Here is a 20,726-nt window from a genome sequence, read left to right as displayed (position 1 = left end):
ACTAGGGAGATTTTAGACACCTGATGCTCACACAGCCACGAAGAGAAAAGCTTCATTTTAACAAGTGGCATTATGATGTTCAATTTAAGAGGATAAAAGAACCTGAGGAAAGCACAGACCAACACAAAACCTTTTGGCCAGATAGTATAATTTCTCATCTGTATAAGAAATATTCACCCTATGAGAAAGGAGATATTAAACCCCATCAAATTTCAGATTTTCTTAAAATTCAGAAACTTATGAAATATCTGAACCAAAAGAGCAAAAAAAATTTTCTTCTTATGAAAGACATAAATACTTATTTAGTAGAGACCTATATTTTGGGTGTATGCATCCATGCCTAATAACTTTGAAGAACGTTCCTGAGACTCCATTAATGTACAGATATTTTCTAGAAGCCAACATAAAGCAGCAACTTGCCACTAACACCTAGAATCAGAAACCTAAGGAGACTAAAGTATGATATGTGAATTCTTCCCACTTCTGTAATATTTATTCTAAAACAGTGAAGGGACAGCAACACCAACAGTTTTGCCATACATTCTTCTGTGCCTGGACCAAGAGAGGGCTGATGCCATGACAACAGCAATGCTGCACAGTAGTTTCTGATAAGCAGAAATCTTTCCTAACCCAGTCAGTCATTTCAGCATTTTCTCTCCTGGGAAGACATCCTCTTTACATTTAGTTAAACCAAGAATGGTGGGTGGGATGGAGTGGGGGAGGGAGCAGAGGAGGATTAAAGAAAATATTTTCTTGTGGCTTTGGATTTACACATACTAATTTGTCTTTATAAGACAAGGATGAAAATAGCTGATGAACGCACAGAAAGTATTTTGATTTTTTGTAAAGAAAAATCATTAATTGACACACATACAGATACTGCTTAGCAGTTAACTTTCATATTTGCCAAGGCTTTTTGTCATGAAGGTAATGATTCCACATAAAGAAAACACTGTTAGTATAAAAGTAAATATGTGAAAGAGTTTCACAAATCAATGCCATTTACAAACAAGCAATCTACTTTTCATTACTTACACAGCTAGAGTATTAAATGCTTATAGAGTTTACTGAACTCCTAGTAAATCCATTGTAAGTAAGTTTTATCATGAATTCATATAAATGCCATTGCCATTTGGTTTTAGTGATTTTTTTCTTTAGTTTTGGTTTTACAAAGATTAAAGCTAGGAAGGGAAACCATCACAGCTAGACAATTTAACCAAATACATTCACAGCTCAAAGAATAACTCCATACAATTACAGAGAAGCTATTCAAATATTTTTATGATAGTCAAAAATAAAACAATGGTCCAGCTCTAAAACACCTGCCCTATACTCATGTTTCAGGATTGGGTCTAGAATTAATATAGACTTACTGAACAAAAATGTCTTTGTCTTAATTAATGTAACAGTCTAAATTTTTTATGAATATCAGTCTTCCAAAACTTAAAAATCATGAGGTAGAAGCACCTTATATAAAAATCAAGTAAATTCAAGCTTGCAATTAAATTTTCTCCTAATGGGCTAACATCCAACAGAAAAATACAAACTGCTTGTACAAATGCCAAGCAATCAGACTATAAAGAAAATACCGTGACAAGTTAAAAGTTAAAAAACAAAACAAACAAACAAAAAATCCTTAAAAAAAAACCCACAGCATCCTACTTTCAAGTAACCTTCAAACTGTGCTACTAATGAGAGAACTAGTTGGTAGAAAACACTAAAAATTACATGATCTTTAATAAAACATCTCCATTTAAGACTTCTACAGTTATCTTCTGTTTGTTTCACTGAGCATCCCATTGTCACACAGTGAACAATACAGTAAGATCTTGTAGAACCCAGAATAAGCTACAAACACATGGCTCCCTTTTAACATAACGATTCCACCTGTCTCCTGCGTTATTTTCACTTCTCAGGTCTCTCACTCAAATCCATCTCCTTACACAAGGAAGAAATAAATCTTGCTCATCTGAATTTAATGAGAGACTGAAAAAGCAAAACTTGCCAACAGCAATGTTAACCCTGTTTCAGAGCACATTCTTGGGGTGGGGCAACATGCCTTGATCACTACTTAAACTGTTATTCTAAAACTATTAATAAACTCTGAGTAATGCAGCAAATAGAAGTTTAACTTCCATATTTTGCAAGCTTACAAATTTGTTTCCTCAGTGTTCTATTAGAATAGCCTTCAAAATCATGCAATAATGAAAAATTAATATTATTTTGAAATATACACATTACTATGTTCTGTTAAGCCAAGATAACTTACAAATCAGAGTAGTAATGAACAGAACCTACAGTGGCAATTTGCTCATGGAAAGTGACAAAAAAGTGAAGCACTGATTTATGGGTAACATCTTGACCTGGACACCATCATATTGAACCCACTTCATGTCACGGTGAAGCACAGCTATGAAAAAACTGTTCTGGCTCATAACTAAACGTATGCAGGTGCATCTCATCACACAGAAGTTCCCTCAAAATTGCAAAGGCTTGATCAAGGTAACAGTGGAAAAGAGAATCTCACAAACAGAAAAATAGAACTGGCATTAGAATTATAAAATCGCTCCGTTTCAGGATATTCAGAAACACAGCAGCAGCATTTTGTACCAACTGTGGGTGGGAAAGCTTGTAACATGCTACAATGATTTTTGAGAACAGAAAATCTTCCAAAAATCCTTCTGTATTAGCAGGAATGGACAGCTGCAATCTGCAAACACACTGAAGTTAGAAGGTGTATTTTCTCAGCATGACCATGCCATTTAAGAAACTAGGATGAACAAGAATTCAGAATTGAAACAAAATACTGGACTAAACTGAAAAACTGGCTACCCTGATATTAATGGCAAAGCTCCAGCTGACATTCACAGAGCAGGAGATTCACCCCAGGTACCTGTGTTTAGATCCTACAAGCAACAGCTCTCCTTAAACTGCCCTGTATATACTGAAAACGCATCTTTAACTTTTTTATTTAGAAGGGCAAGCAGCTAGAACAAAATCTGAACTGGCCTCTTAAGGTTAAAATACATCTGCATGCAGTGTTAGAAGAATGAAATTTTGGTATGCGGATGAAAGACCTGCACAATTAGAAGACCTGAACAGCCAGCACCATAGAATCATGCAAAACTATGATAACATCTTCTGGTTTTGTACCTATAGTGCACTCTACTAACCTTTACTTTTAATTCTCCTTGTAAAATTCCAGTATAGTTCTACTTGCATATATGAAGAGATATGCTTCTGATATTCCATACCTCATCAGTGAGAGAAGGATGAAGAAACAGAGCTTTGTGTAGATGTAACCCTTTTATTTCAGCATTAGCATTTATTCCTGAGAACACCAATAAAGACACACACCTAGCCTGCTAATCATAAACATTACCATGAGTAAGTGCAGGTACCTAAGATCATCCACAAATCAGGCTTCTACGTTTTACTGACTACCTATTGTCATTACATAAAACAGCAAAGATGAAGCAACTTGTGTATCATCCTTTTTTAATTGTAGAAGGAAAACGAGAAGCCTGTAAATACCTAATGTACAGGAATTATTACAGAGCACACAGAAAAAACACAGAGAAACAGCTGATGTATTTATTCAGGGTGAAATAACCCCTTTCTAGTTAAATTACATAAAAATGGAAGGTAATTCTGCTGTGTGGTTGGTTTGTTCTAAACAAAATAAGACAAAAGATGCTAAAACCCCCCTCGCTTCTCTTTGTGAAAAAAGAAGTGCAAGGTGAAACAAACCAACCTGCAAGTCAGAATCCATCTCCCACCTGGACATCAGTGATGACCAGTCAGCACTGTATCCTTCTCTTCTCTTATGTCTACTCAGGACTAATGAATTTTGCCTTGATCAGTTTCTCAACTTTCGTTATGACCCCCATCTCCTGGCTCATCAGTTTTCTTGCAGCCCAGTAAATTGGCAGCTGCTCAGTTCCTTGAGGGGAGAGAAGCAAGAGTCAATTGTAATAATGGGCTGCAATTACTCCTGTGTTGCAGGAACTGAGCTGCTGTTGCTGACTGCTGTCATTTTATCTGCTTTTGAACTTCTTTATGACCCCATGGCAAGGAATTACAGCCCTCGGCTGGAAAAAACATCACACCTCTTATCATCACACAACGTCCTGCAGAGCCTCTCAAACAAGTGCCAGAAAGGCTGATTGTGAAACAGGAAGCAGTATATAAAGCCATATTAATTATACCAGTGCAGTTGCACTGATTCAAAACCTTTTTCAAACCTCATTCACATATCTGTAACACAGCTCTGCGTACTGGACTTAGACTGTAGATGTGTATAAACATGAACAAATGCAGTACAGTGGATATAGACTCCTCTCTGCCTAGATGCAGGGCATAGAAACCTGTACAATTTGAAAATATTGGACAATAATTTTGCCATAATCAAAATGAAGTCATATCCAATTAATAGCAAGCAGTATTTTTTTAATAGCCTAACTCACCTTAAACAAAGAAATGGACAGGAGCAGTAATAATTAAATTTTAGATATCAGAATCACCCAAAGGATTGGCAAAGTCAATAATTCGAGTATTTATCTCCATGAGTAAAGCACAGTCATCAGGCTTTGCATTCTTTGACTCAATATTTTTCTTTTCCAAAGCAACTTTTATTGGAAATACTGCAGAAGTATAACGTAAAGGTCCCCAAAAAAACAAACAAAAAAATACCCTATACCCAACCAATTGAAATTTGAAATACTCAAAAGATACTTAATGTCACTAGGCATCACTTAAAATACAAACAAGATTATTTCCACCTTTTATTTCCTGAATCATTTCTTTCCATCTTCTCCAATATTAATCTGAATATATATTTTCCTTCTCAACCCCTGTCCAGGCCTGTTCACATGGTCCTACAACTGCCTACTGCCAATTGTTTTGGCAACCTTCCACCTTAAGTGAAGGTAACAAAGCTTGATCTTTGTTACAATTCAGTGCATGTAACATTTTTCAAATGTTTATTTAAAGGCATTAGATATCCATCAGTCGATCTGTCTGATGGATCTTGGGTGTGGGGGGTGAGGTCTGACCCACATGCTGAAATGGGAATAACTTTTGAGTGAACTTTTCTGGAAATATCTATTACATATTGATTTTTAATGAATGAGCTTTAAAATATGCAATCTCTAACAAGATATTATTTTGCATGCAAAATATTTAAGAGGGAGAATTTAATTTAATAACAATGGCATTCAAGTGTTTCATGAGGCAATAATTCAGTTTGAGTTGATTAAGTTCAAATTTGTTGGCCTAGCAATTTATTAACCAGGGATAGAAATTACTGCTGAGAAAGCACACTGGGGTATTCCCCACATTCTCACTATGCTGTAAATCATAAATTCCCTTCCTTTTGTTGTAAGGATGGTGCATTTATTTAGAATAAAGTTTGTAGATGTAAAATAGTAGACTAAAAAAAATGATGCTTTGTTATTATCTGAAAAATGTCATACTGCTCCAAACAACATAAAGAAACCAGCACAAAGGAAAAACAATTTAAGGTCCAAAAGATTAAAATATCACTAAAGCTGCAATGGTATTAAAGTTCTCAGTATTTTAAGGATCATCTTCATGGTGCTTATTTTAAAGCAACCACTTTACACAACTGATGAAAATTCAAATGGCCTAATTATTTTACTAGTCCAATAGCAACTCAAAACTGCTCTCCCTCCACTGTCAGCAAAGATACTGTTCACATTTCCAGTGCACAATGTGAAGAAGAGAACAATTCTGGAGCAAGTGTCCATTGTTTGATTAACTGTTTGTAATAAAAAAAGGTGGGTGGTGAAAAGAGAATGAAGGAAAAAAAGTGGGGGAATAATTACAAATTCTGAGCATCTTAAATTCCAATGATCCTTACCCTGGTGAAATCCAGCAGAGACTGAAGTGAGCCCACCCCATCTTGAAAATCATCATGAGGTAACAACAGAAATCCATGAATGCCAAAACATTTTTCTTTACGAACACTGTGCTCTTCCTGCTTGTTCAGCTACTGCAAGCTAAATGCATTATGATCAATCACCGGCTTTTAAGTGCTTGGGGTTCTAGACAGTCAGGGTGCCAGTTACAAAGCACATTAATGGACTGGAGGCATACTCTTTGGTCTCCTGCTAGTGCATGCTAATCCATTTTACTTCATAGTGCAACAAAGGAGAAGATTTTAATAATCATAATGTGACTGCCAGTGATCATCTTATCATACGCATCATAGATTAGGCGAATCCTAAGGTCTTCAGAAATATTGCTCTTCCACTTCAGACTGGATAAAAGAATAGTCTTACCTCTCTGTTAAAGTTTAGCTTTCCCAGAAGAATATCCATACAACGTAGGTTCATATAGGCAATGTACCAAAAAAACAAAAAATATCCTTTTGTGACATTACTTGTCTGAGTTCTGCCACATCAGTTAAAGATTAAATTCATAAATTGCATTTAGTTAATTGAGTTGTAACAGATTTCAAAAAGGGCAAGTCAATAACAGAAGATATACGCTGAATAATTAAAAATTTACAATGGCACATCATGGTATTTTTAACTAATTAGGAAATGGAATTCACATATACTATCATAACATACGTTTGTACTTATCTAAGTTTGTGGAATGAACACTTCAGTGAAGAGGTATTGTCTACACTGCCTCAGAAATGCTCTGCTCTTCACTGTTGTAATGGCTTTGTATTTTTACATAATTATATTTCAGCTATACTAATTATTTTAATACCTGAAGTAAAGAATGTAGGCTGAGGGAAAAAAAAATAAAAATAAAAAAAGCAGAGTGCTGCCACCGGTTATGTTTAAAGTTACCTCTGTCTCAAACATGGTGAATATATAGAAGTAACAGATGAATAGGAAAAATGTGCTTTACATTAACCTCAATTTAAAGGGGAAAAATCACACCAACGCTACTGAGTAGTTTTTCAGCATGTCTCCTATGAGAACTGACTGATATGTTTACAGTTGCATTTAATTCCACAGTATATTGAGCTATTGAAAGAAGAGAGATCTAATTGTTCTTGAAAAATACTTTTTTTTCAGTTTGTCATTTCAAAGCTTCTTGTTGCACATAAAAAAAAAAGAAAACACTCCATTATTTAAGTGTTTATACACATGTACACACACTGATTATACAATCTTTCAGATTCAGTAAATGCAAAAATAACTTGTTCATGTGATTTAAAATAAATAAATAAATTTAGACCTGGTCTACCATTATAAATGCAAGTACAAATAATGATGCTCTGCTTCCTATCCTGGGGCTTGTGATCCAGTAGATTATTTTACCATCGGATTTGAAGCCATGCTAGTAGTTCTTACATGCAAGTAACATGTGTAGTGATGGATAACACCCTCAGGTAATTCCAGTACTCTTAGAGGAAAATCAATTTCCCCAGTACTACATGAATAATGTTATAACCTTATGACAAGTAGATATAAACCTTCAATTGTTTACACATGCACTGTCCCACTTTGTAAAAGCTTTCTCCTTCATAATATTCAAACAAATCCTACTTTTAGTCACTGTTAATTTTTAAATGATCAACGTAGCTGGCTGTATATATATTAGTCATCCAGAAAGCTTGACTGAGCATTACTGAGAAACTGAGAACACTGTCACTTTCCTTCCTCTTTCCCTACTCTCCATCCCAAATCATATTAATCACAAAGCTTTATCATTGTGGAAACATGAGGCTTTCTACCATATTTCATGTTTGCTTTAGGTTTACTTACATCTTAATGAGATCTTAGTAGCATAAAAACAAATGAACAAGAAAAATAAGATCTTCATAGAGCCAAAGTTTAACTGCACATAGAAGAGCTTAACTTTTTAATTTTTCTTTGATAGAATTCCTGTTTATGCCCTTCTCCATGTTCTTTAATAATCTCTTCAATAACCTAGAACAACATCCCACAAAATTATTTTTTAATGTAAACTGTAGATCTTCCCTGCAAAGGTGGTCATTGACACATTTTTCTTGTCTAATTCAACCATCTTACTTAAATATGATTATTTTAAACCTATTTTTTAATCTTTTTTTGAGTAGGGGTGCAATTAGTTTAAAACTGAAGTAGCAATGGTCAGAACAACAACAAACCTTTCCCCCACTCAATTTCCTGTAATCATCATTCTGTATTGCACAACAAACAAAAAAGGAAGTTTTAAGTTAAGAATTTAAGTTATTTCCTGTTTAATTGTTTCTGATGTCATGTACAGCAATTGATCTTTGCCATGGTTTTGAGTATGGAAGATTAGAATTAATTTCTTGCCAAGGAACTGCTAGAAAATTAGGAATATGACCTTAATCTATAATCCCAGCTATAGATTGATGCAAACAACTATATTTAAAAGAGGCCAGATCCTTCGCTTCACCTTCAAATCACCAATGTATCAGCATATTTGATCTTAAGACACTTCATGTTAATCTTTCCCTCTCCAATATATTTGGTATATTTTTGGGCTGTTTTGTTTTTGTTTCTTAACATCTTGCTACAGATTTGTATCATTCTGAAGTAGAATAAAGTCTGAATGAATCAGACCAGGACAAAAGAGAACAAATGTTCCTTTGTTTTTCTGTCACCTCCACCTATGTAAAGCATTCCAGGCCAGGCTCATTCATAGGTTTGTATACATGTTTGATCATAGTCTTCACCAGCAATCAAGTAGAGAACTCTTTCTTTGGAAAGCTTCCCAGTTATTATTACAAATAACTGTTTATCACCACAAAATCTCCAAAAAAAAAACGTGTTCTTGGGGCAAGGGAAGCACAAAGACACAGATGAGACTGTTTCTTGTTTTCTCATTCTCAGTAACTCCACCTTCCACTGGCCTACCCCAGTGCATATGAGGTACTTCTCTCTCCTCTCACCACCTATCAAGTATCTGAAAGGTCTTTCCATTCCTCATCCCACTTTCTTCTGATGCTTTTAATCCTCTTTTTCCCTAACTTCCTTTCCAAAACCGTGAGTTGCTTTGCTCAGGGTTCCTCACTAGATCTCAAAATCTTTAAGCAACTATTTCGATTTTTACTCAACTTACATGCAACTCCTCTCCCCAACTCTTCTTTCATATTGCTGTTGGCATCACCTTACACTCATTTCATATTAACAAATATTATCATGATGATACAACAAAGAATCTAAATACTTTAAAAAGGATTTCTCATTCTGCTTTAGCATGACAAAATCATTACTACTCAACTTCAGGACTTCATTTAGCTACTCTTCTCTGTTCACCTTCCATTGTTAGACACTTTCTACTGTACTTAAAAAAAATAAGTAAAGGATCTGTTAAGTGCTTCTTTTTCTCATCCACCATGTTCATGATTATTAATCAGAGTTACATTTTCTCCAAGGAAAACCAAAACATCTTCTAATGAACAATCCCCTTGAAGAAGATCATTATAAATTCCCGTTGCTATATACCAAAAAGTCACAGACTTCTAAGTCTGGCCCTGAATCCCAACCATATCAGCTCTGGCACTGCATTTCAAAGAGTCATAGAATTGTTTGGGTTGAAAGGAACCTTTAAAGATCACCTAGTCCAACCCCCACCTCATGGACAGGGACATCTTTCACTAGATCAAGCTGTTCAAAGCACTCCCCTTTAAGCCTGTGTTACTTAACAGAGATAAGAACACATCTCTCTTCTTACACAACAAGAGATACATCCACACATCCCTTCCACTTCCCTCCATGGTCATTCACATTGCTTTCTCTTTTCCAGAACGTCAGTCTCAAGCATCATCTTTGACTTGTCCTTCCACCTATCCCCTTATCAGTTCTCTGCATTATCATACCCTTTGCCATCTACCACCCATTTAATATCATTTCCTGTGACACATCTTCTGATGTTGTCCAGTTTTGCTTTAAATGCACTATTAACATTGGAGAGGAAGTGAAAATTACTAGGCACTCTTACTGGTTCACTCAACATGAAAACATTTCCATCTGCCACACAGCAAATCATTTAAAATCTTCAACGAAACAAAAAACCCTCTGAAATCAATAAAAGCATTGAGCCAAAATGAAACAAGAGGCTTTCAATAAGAAATGGATACTATTGCTTGTACATAACAGAGAGAATGCTCATGACTATTCAAGCTTTAACTTGTAGTCATAGATAAAGGAAAAAGCCACAAACAATTATGGCACACAGCCATACATACCATTTCCCAGCCTTCATATTTAGCAAAGTTTCCTCAAATATCCCAGGTAAATATCGCAGAACTACCCAAAGCAGTAAAGAGGATCCTGAATTCTCTTTATCAAAGCCAAATTCTAGTGCAACGACTGACACCTAGGCCCTCCTTGACTTTAGATACCAGTGAATCTTAAATACACAATAACAAAGGGGGTATTTTCTAGCAGACCAAGCAAGCATCTGCAGAGCCCTTCTGATGGTCACAGAGGGGAGGTTATCACTGGCACCACCACAGCAGACTGACATTTCAAGCCAGTGTTTGAGCTGTCACAAAGGATCAGAGGACATGTTTTTATTTAAGCACGAATGATTTTGAAATAGAAATGGGAATTTCAGCAAGTTGCAGGTTGAACAAATTGATTCTGTACGATCTATTTTTCACTTTTGCTCCGGAGAGGAATTTTAAGGAATTTACACTACATGGAGAGTCAAAGAAATTGATGGTTTCATACTAGCACTATATCACTGCCAGAAGCTCAAGCTAAACCAATCACTTTTTAAACTAGAAATGGGCCTGAGACAGGATGTTCTGATCTCTATCTGAACTTCACAAAGTTCATGGTGGTTATGTTAGGATTTGGCATTTGGCTTAGCATCTTCTCCACTTTTAACAATGAAGAAAAATCTTCTAAAGCAACAGTGGACTCTCCTCTATCAAGTTTAATAGAAATCAATGAATCAGGTTGATCCAATCTCATTTCAACATTTTAAGAAGTCTAAATAGGTGTCTTTTAGCACTGCAGTTATAATAAACCCCTCTAAGTCTCTCTGTGAGTCGTTCTAGTATGGATGTGAATTCCAATATGAACAGGATTTGAGGACATCCCTAGACATATTTGCCCGGTAATTACTGGCTAACGCACAAACTTGAGACCATCAAAGATTTTTAGAACAACAGAGCCCTCTAATGGACTAATGCTGTATTACAGGGTTTTTCTCCAGTGCTGCAGTAAAAATAATTCGGTTTTCAACTTGAAAAAAAAAATACAAGAGGTACCGAGAAAAGAATTACAGACTATGAAAGCTTAAAGACAGAAGCTATTTCTTCTGATTCCCAAATATCCAGAAATTGCATAAAGAAAGAGACAATGTTCAAATGGAGAATCTAAAAAGAAGCCTCTTAGGACCATTCAATAATTTTGGTTTTAAGTAAATAAGCTTTGGGAAGAAGTTTGTTTTGCACCACTGTTTGTAATATTCATACGTGTGGAAGGAGCTGACAGGCTGGAAGCATATCTAACCTTCATTTTGTTTCAGGGCTTGATTTTGGTTTGCCTTCTGCTGCACTGCAGTCAGAGATCTCTGCAGAGCATTCATGTAGTAGAAGGGAATAAACATCTAGTAGAAAGGCTGTATAAGGGTGTGCTTTCATGATCAGCTAAAGCAAATCTGAAATCAATGATGTTGAAAGGGCAGAGCTGATAAAACTTACCACACAGCCGCACAAGCAATAGAATCAACATATACGTGCACACACAAAGTAAGAATCTAAAAAAAAAAATCTGTAAAAAAGGAAATTAATTGGGCAGGAGCAGGGGAGCAGTCTTAGATTATTTTATATAGTTATAATCTGAACCCTGAAAACGTATAACAGAGCAATCAAGAACCCTTTAACAGTGAATGGCTCTGGAACAGTTTCGTATCAACATACACAGTCAGAAAAATTGACTCCTCAGAGTGGACAGAGCTGGGAGTGCCCCATATCAACAGAGAAAGATCAAAGGACTACTTGAGGCAAAAAAGGTGCTCCCAACCATTATACGAAGGTAGAGTAAGAAAGAAGAAAGCAAGCAAAAGTTGGATGCCTGGTACTGAGACTCCCAAGAGGGACACAGCTAGTTTCAAGTGACATAGCACTCTGGATGAGAAATTTCTCCACAAGTCTGTATACCTCTTTGAAGTACCACATTTGTCCCTTAATTAATATGCTCAAACACCCATAAGGGACTACTCAAACTATTCAGGGGCATAAGATGAATACAGTACTGATTCTAAAGGTAAAAGCAGCTCATTCCAATGAACATCCACAAAGAGAGGACTCTCATGGGTAAGAATGCATTCCAGGGATTCTCACTGATTAAATACCTAGAAACCCCATGACAGAACAGTAACATTGAGCACTGCAGCACAGTATGGGTCATCCCACAGGCAAAGATCATAAAGTAAGTTGGTCAACTTCGTTCTTTCTACTGGAATGATGTAAGAGAACCTCAGTGAAGTACAGGATCTCAGGGCCAGAGGGGGGAGGGTGCAGTGCAGTGTGGTACGTGTTGCATTTTGGTTTTGTTCCTCCTTGAAAGACTTCTAGCTGTAAAGTTTACTTAAATAAACTAACTGGCAGGCCATCTGTTCCTTATAATAATCAATACTAAGGATTTCAATATAGCTAAAGAGTACTATGCTAAGCTATGAAGACCAATTTCTCTCCATGGTATTCATTCAGCAAAACACGTCCTGCAAACTTAAATTCAAATTACATTTAGCTAGTACACTTTTGGTAAAACATTACATATCTAAATAATTCATGGAGCTTTGTTGTAGCTACAGAACAGTATAAATCCATAAACTGCATCACGTTTTTAATTAGTTGGTTGTTGACTGACCTCAAAGAATGTACCTGACAAAATTTTCTTGGAGCACAGTAAGTATAAAGAAAAAAAAGAAAAAGGTCTTTCTCAGTCTCAAATTTCCTGCCATACCCTGGGAAAGAACAGCAAGATCTAATATTGAACATCATGTGGTCCCTCAAGCCTATCTAAATAATTTCACACTTAAAAGGATAACAGGAGAGGAAGTGAGATCAACTCCAAAATTACCAGTCTTACTGAGAGACCATTCACATTTGAAACAGGAGTTTGCCTGTACACAAATCTGAGAGAAAATGAGAACAAGGCAAGCATGTAACAACACCTCCTCCAAATGTCCTCCTAGGTTCCAGCTACTTGTGGGTCATTGATCTCCTCACACAGAAATACCTTCCATTTAATGTCCTGAGATAGATTTTTCTTCCACTAGTTCACACAGTCATTCACTGAACCCAGTTATCCCCATTTATCCCCCATCTACAGCACCTGAAAGAGTTCCACAGTTAACTACTTTATATCATAATATAGTCATGCCCAAAACAAAACAAAGAGCCCTAGATTTTGGGATCTGAAATGATAGTCTTACTTCCTGATTTTTAATACTGGATTTGTTTAAAATATTACAGCCCACATCAGAAACTGGCTAATCTAGGCTCTTAAAAAACACAAGCATCAGTTTTGAACAGTTAGCTGAAGTATCACATAAATACCACAATCTAATTCTATATAGCACACTTTCCAGATCACTGTATTATAGAACAGTGAAACCAGTGCACAAAATAAGCCTTCTGATTTAGTAGAGTGCTTATGGCACACATTTTAATAGTGAATTAATCCCAGCCCTGCCACTAACCTGTTGTGACACTCAGGGCTTTTCACTTCACCTCACTATATATTAGTTTTTTCCAATGTACAATAGACATAATTACACTTCACCTGCTTTTTGAAGCCTTCTGAGAACTGCAGCAATAAAGTACTATGTAAAAAGAGATATGTATTTATATTGAAATGCACCTATTCACAAAGAGCCATCGACTTTCCAACTCACTAGTTAAACCATCTTTATGAGCATTCATTCACAAAAAGCATATGAAAAATTTACCTGCTCATTTTTGCAGATCCACACGGTATTCCCCTGAAGTAGAATGAAGATTTTGGCTTTGTATCCTTTCAGCTCAAGATACCCGCTTTTCTCAGGAGCAACAGAGGTTTGAGACTGAGAGTTATAATCAGACTGTGATTTCAAGGCATTGAGCATTGTATTAACCCAGTCATTCCTTTCTTCTAAACAAGAAAAAAAATTAGACAAAAGACATATGGTTAAGCAGCAGCTCCATTCTTCTCTACATATTGGTTTTCCTGTTCTTCCTACTACACTATGCTGGTTGATGGTATAGCCGTACCACATCAGAGAGAACATCCACCTTGAAGAGGAGGTGTAAATACAAATAACATGAGTCCAAATCAGTGGAAATGTTAGGAAAGACAGCCATTCAGTAAACTCTCAACAAACAACACAGAAAATGCAAGTTAAACAAACTGATGATCAAGATTCTTAGAATCATGACTACTAGTTCCAAGATGCTTAATTCCAGACAGTTTAAAAACTGAGGTGCTACACAGGTGGCATGTTTACCTTCTGAAAGCCAGATCAATGGGAAAGCACTACTTAAGTTTTGTAAGCAAAAACCAGGGAGCCTAAATATCATCTGTCACTAAAGAGGAAAGCCATCACCAATGTTATTCTATGTTTGGCCATGCTTTTAAGCAAAAACATTTGCCAATTTACAATCTGTCCCATTAAGGTGTAGTGGTTAAGTTTGATATTGTCAAGGGTACTGAGTAATCAAGAAAATGCATGTTTGAACATCTCTGCATGCATTATTAATTTAACATCTTACAAATACATGAACACAAGTAGGTGAAGTAATAAAGTTCCACTCAGTCTCATTCACTTTGTTCAGACACACTAAAATCAATATAATTTAATGCTGAATACTCTGAATGAAATAGACTTGCCCCATGCAACTGGACTGTCATGAATATTTCACCTCTTTGTGCTGAAAGATTCAGGTCATAAAATATGTTGGGCAGGGGGGAGGGAGGGGAAGGGCACAGAGGGAAGGAAAGTAGAAAGTTCTATCTACAGTATATGAAGTTGACACCGTCAGTGCCAAACATCATAAAGAACACTCTTAAAACAGTAACATGCTTACTTCGTAAGTGTCATATGTGCAACAACAAGGAACAAATACATGAATTCAAGTGTCATAAAACAGTTCAAAGAGGAAGACAGCAGACTGACAGAGTAGCACAGGGAAGGTGATCCAAGTGCTCCTCTTATAACTTTTGTTTTAATACATATTCTTTTAAAGTACTTTGAAAAGATCACTGGAATATTTCAGTATAGTTTAGGGCACAAAATTAATCCAGAAGATTTTTTTTTTAATGGCATTTCACTCCAATTAAACAAAATCTCACTGCATCTGAGCAGATTATGCTCCAATTCATTGCTATCCCCTAACTAGTCAATTTTTTGCTCCCAAACACCCCTAAACTTTCCAAAGCATTATATATAGTTTTTCCGTCTACATATCTAGATCAATCTAAAAATAGTGCACCTTTGATATACTAAAAAAAAGTATATCAGAGCACTGTAAGGAAACAAAATGAACACTATAATCCACCGACAGCAGATCAACATTGGTACCAAAGTACACAGGTCAATTAAGACAATCACAGTATTCTTTATTTTAATACTCTAGCAGAAAGAAAGGAAAATTAATACATAAAATCCACAGGATGAAATATGTATAAAATCTCCATTTCAAAATATTTGAAAAGAAATTAAGTACCCTTTGAATAGTCCTAGAACAATTTCCAACCACAAATGCACAGAAGGATCAGCATCAATTAACAGTTTGCACACATAACAAAGCAAGCATGTTTATTTACATAATTTGCTATGTATATATCATCCAGCTCTGGATATAGTAAGGACCAAATTACTTGTACAACACACATTTCTAACCTTAAGTCAACAGCTTTACAGACAGGCCACTATGTCCAAAGATGGCTATATGCTAAATGAAAACACAATTTAATGTATAACAAGTGATTGTTCTGAATATATTTTATAAGTCAGTATAAGTTGTTAGTATTTTTATAGTATTCAAAGGCAATGGTCCATAAAGCAAATTATGGCCCTACAAAATGTACTGCACTAAGATGGTTATATTCCAATTTACAAAAAAAGGAAAAAAGTAAATTTGAAAGAAAAAGGCAAAAATAATAAAAATAGACATACTTTTTAACTCAGCAAAGAGCATAAAAATGCCTGAAATGATTTGAGCCAAACCTGATAAGAAGGATTTGTTCACTGACGCTGCACTCCTGTTACAGCCTGCAGCAAATGTTTACAACCAGCTATAACCCATAAAAATGGGATTTGATAATGGAAATGCTGAGAGACCCTTAGCTATAATGGGTCTGGCATGTACTGCTGTAAATACATATTGCATATCTTTTTTTTCTAGGTATTCCATTTTATTTGATTGTTTCCATAAATAAGTCATACATGCACTGATATTGATTCCACACATTACAGCTGTAGGTTGATAAAGCATTAAATTAGAAGGCATACTAACTACCCTACTACTATTTACATTTGTATTCTTTATCAATACATGGCTGAAAATACTATATAAGGCAGTAAATAAAGGCACACAGAAAAACCCAGATTTCCTTCGATCACAGCATCACATTCAAGCCATCAACTTCACTGTTGCTCTTTGTCGATTTTATATCAAGTGGTGACTCAGAGCAGATGGCTGAGAGCACACAGGCCGTAAGAGCTGCTAGTGAGACCTGAGGAATGCTCAGACAAATTCATCTTTGGGAAGGATGGGGGAGGAGGCAGAAGAGTTGGAAGAGCTATTCCCCAACAATTTCAGTTGTTCTTACAAAGCTTACAGTTATCTTCAGTTTCACTTTATGAGCCCAAAACAGCTGGAATCCAGAAACATTTCTAGTACCATAACAAGTTGTATTTCACAATAACAATTTATCAGCAGTGATTACATGGCTTTTTGGCAAACATTAGAATGACACAAGCTGTACTTACCTTCCTTATCCACACGGAAGACAAAAGTCCTATGGGATGTGACAACTTCAAATTTATTCTCCCCATGAACTCTTACTGTTGCTATAGCAGAGAGCAGTATTATTCCCTTTGAGAACACTTCCTACAATAAAAATGCAATGGAAATAGTTAATAACTCTCATAAAATGTTAAATGTCTCTCAGGTAATACTACTTGACATGATGTTTAAGAAGTTCACATACACAGGTTTTGCTCCTAAAAGTTCACCACACTATTAATAATAATGAATAAGTAAACCACTTCAATACCTACATATCACCAACTTCATTGTTCTGGGTCTATTCACACCTACTGCCTTCTAAAATAGAGTAAAATCCTATGGTGAGTTCAAATGTATATATTTGAGATACCACTTTATAAACTGTCTCATGGCACTAATATTGAAAAATATCACACACTCTTAAATTTACAATTTTATATCAAAGTAAATGACATTGACTATCTCACAAAACCATAATTTTAAAAAATATACAGTTATTATACTTGTAGAACAGAATCAGACAAGGGAAACAATTTTGCCTTCTCTAGGCAGAAAGTTCCAAATAATTCTTCTGTTTCTTCCCCACTCCTGCAGCGGCTAGCCAGTAAGAAAAGTAAATTCACTGATTTTATCCCTAATTTTGAACTCAAGGCGGATCATCACTCTGGAAAAATCTATTGCTCTGTCATTACTAACAAAAATACTCCAGTTTGGATCAGGTACGTACTTTTTTGCTATATGAGGTAGGAGGAGAACAATCCCTCAAAAACATCACTTGGCATCAGAGCAAATTTTCCCAAAATTTGCTAATTTCCAACTAGCAATTGGGACAACTGAACTGAACGCAGAAGTAAGATAGGAAAAAGGAATTGCTATGAGTATTTTACCCAATTAGCTTGTCTTTTAACCTAATTAACCTAAGTATTCCATGGGGGGGGGCGGGCGGGCAGGGAGGGGAGGGGGAAGAGAGGAATAAAGGAAAGCTCAAGCAGACATGCAACACTTCAGAAATACTTCTGCACAAAATCTGGATTCCAGAGTTAACACTGTTGCTCCTGTCCCCACTATGTTTTGATCAATTGGTTTTCTAATTAAGACAGTTCAGATATACTGCTAAGATTTATGATCCAGATACAGTAATAGTCCAAGAGTCAGCTCCCCAGAAAGAATTTGTACTGCAATAACTTTCCTCCTAAAGTATAAATTATTATAATAGACTTTATACAAGGACTTAAGGAACCACTGTGAATGCTAAACATGAAGGGTACACAGGATCATTTTTGTGTTTACGCAGTTTAATAAACTACTGATTTTCACCAAATTCACACTCTCATATTGTTTCACTTCTAGGTACTAATATATGTCAGTAAATGCAGTTTAGCAAATAAATAAAAACACTGAAACACAGCTGAAGTGAACATGCTACTATAATTACACACAAAAACTACTCTGTCACTTAATATTATCTTAGTATTGCACATCTATTTTCACTATGGCTGTGTCTGTTAGAAGAGATATTTTAACATATTTGTTAGCAAGGTTGGATATTATGTTAACTACTGATCCTTCTCAATGGCAAACTTACATATTCTATTTCTAAATGTGTTCAGATATAATTATATTACGGTGTTTGCAGGCATCTACTGGCTGTATTTGGTACTGTAAGAGAATAATTCATAGTGCTGGAAGTCACAGCTATTTTATTTCATTTGCTTAAAAAAAAAAAAGTCAGTCTCCTTTTAAGATGAGCACACTTTTGGTTTTGCGATTTAAATGATCATCCTTTTAAAAGTTTTGTTTTCCAAGGCATACATATTTTCAAATACAGTTTAAACAACAATAATTTCTCCATCTTTTTCCTGCTGAAGCTTCTCTTTCACATGCACTGGTAAAAGCTCTTGTTGATCAAGATACAATTTCTCTCTTTGAAATGCTCCAGACTAGAAATTAGGTGAATTATTTAATATAGAAAACAAAACCAAATAAACACAGCCAAGAACATCACAGATATTTCTTCTGTTACTGAAAGGTGCACAGGAGTTAAAAAAAAAAGAGTTAAAAAATTCTCTGAGAGAACAATTTTCTAGTGGGGAAAGAAAATTCTTGTTTTATATCAACTGCTTTGATGAAAACTTTTATTTTCAAATACAGCCCAATGTCACTCTTTGACGGTTGTGTTTTGGAGTTGGGCTAAAAGATCCTGGAAAACACCATTTTGCACTGCTTTGGCTTTCCTTCCACAACAGATTAAATACGACCTATTTCAAGAATTACAACTCACCTGTTTTGCAGTGAATTTTGTTCTTTGTTATGTTCACATGCAACATAACACAACAAAATATTGAAGTTCTCCAGATGAAAAGGCAAGACTTTTTCCTAAATCACTAGTATAGTGATTGTCTAGGACTCTAATATGTTTTTAAATAAAAACTTTTAACATAACCAGCAGTTTTTGCCTTACTAAAATGTACATGTTAGAGCACTAGATTTCTCCTGCCAAAAGGAGGGAAAGATTTGAAACAAAAACTGTGCATACTGGGTAGCTGAAATGAATTCTCAATTTCTACCTTCCCCTCTTCAGTTTGCTCTTACTTCAGTTAACCACATTCTGTTAAGACAAAACCACACAGGATGTTGCTCTGACCACATTAATTTGCTCAGGATCACGAATGTAGAAGAAATGAACAGCATCACAGATTCAAATGAAAATCGTTCCTAGGTCAGATGCTGTTTGTAGAAAACTAAATATTTTTTTCATATATGCAGATATAAAGAAGAGATCTCTGTCAATTAGGTAGGAGTTAACACACAGCTAGACCAAGCTTAGAGAAATACTTAGAAAATTAAGGTTTAAATAATTCAGAAAAGTGTTCAGATGGGTTAAGTATACATTTTCAGGAATACTACTCTCTGTGACTTTCCTCCCCATCCTCCACTTGTTTCACTCTTCATTAGCCATGTAGCACACTTCCCCTTCTTGAGAATCTCACTGGTCTCAAGTTCCTAATTTGAATGACAAATAGAGCTATTTAATATTGGTAGTGCTTCTGAGTAAAATAAACATTTTTATTCCACTGCATCTACCCTTGCCTGATTGCAATAATCCAAAAAATATTTGAGTATGGATTGGTTTCCTGTTGAGAACTACTTTTAATTGATGTGTGAAACCAGAAGTGTAACAATAACTTTATAACATGCTTGTCTGTGTAGGAATGTCCTTGGACAAACACACATTAGAATAGACAGAACTTGCCATTGAGATATTAAGTTAAAACAACTTCCCCGTTTAAATACATACATATATATACAGCTAGACGTGTAACTAGGAGGAGGGACCCGCTACCTTGCGATGAACTGCATAACTATACCTGTCTTTTCTGAGCTGTGTGCAGGTCTTGGTGGGTCTGCAGGTAATTACTTATGTAACTATTGTGTCAAGGTAACAACACACAAGCAACAGTAGGAACATGCTGGTATCCATCTACCAGGCAATATTAAGCTTCTGGGTGTGGGAGTAGTGATCCAGCAGAGACACTGTATCAAAAACTCACGTTCCCCAATGACACCACTACTCACGCAACACAACCCCACTGTGCACTAAGAACTATTGGTAGCCAACGGTTTTCCTCCTATCTGCAGGGAATTTCACAAAATCCTCAGTTCCCAGAATTTGCTTCAGACTTTGCAGTTCTCGGACATAGAAAGTTTTTAGCATATCTGACTCCTCAAGTTAACAAGTCAGCCACCCAGACTTGGTCAAACTGTACAGTCACACAGACCA

At 35.8% G+C, this 20,726-nt stretch overlaps 1 protein-coding gene across 3 annotated transcripts in view; it reads right to left on the bottom strand.

The window, feature by feature from the left end:
- Positions 1–20,726, bottom strand: part of ARAP2 (ArfGAP with RhoGAP domain, ankyrin repeat and PH domain 2) — a 138,345-nt gene that overhangs the window by 91,089 nt on the left and 26,530 nt on the right. For all 3 annotated transcript variants that reach the window (XM_042808248.1, XM_042808249.1, XM_042808250.1), the window contains exons 8-9: positions 16,927–17,047; positions 13,906–14,087 (exon numbers count right to left, since the gene is read on the bottom strand). In XM_042808248.1, coding sequence (XP_042664182.1) covers positions 13,906–14,087; positions 16,927–17,047 — 303 coding nt within the window. The remainder of the gene's footprint in view (positions 1–13,905; positions 14,088–16,926; positions 17,048–20,726) is intronic.

This window comes from Tyto alba, unplaced genomic scaffold, assembly GCF_018691265.1.
Source record: "Tyto alba isolate M040663 unplaced genomic scaffold, T.alba_DEE_v4.0 Super-Scaffold_6, whole genome shotgun sequence".
Lineage (NCBI taxonomy): Eukaryota > Metazoa > Chordata > Aves > Strigiformes > Tytonidae > Tyto > Tyto alba.
Note: the sequence above shows the minus strand (reverse complement) of the source record. Positions and strands in the feature narration are given on the sequence as shown.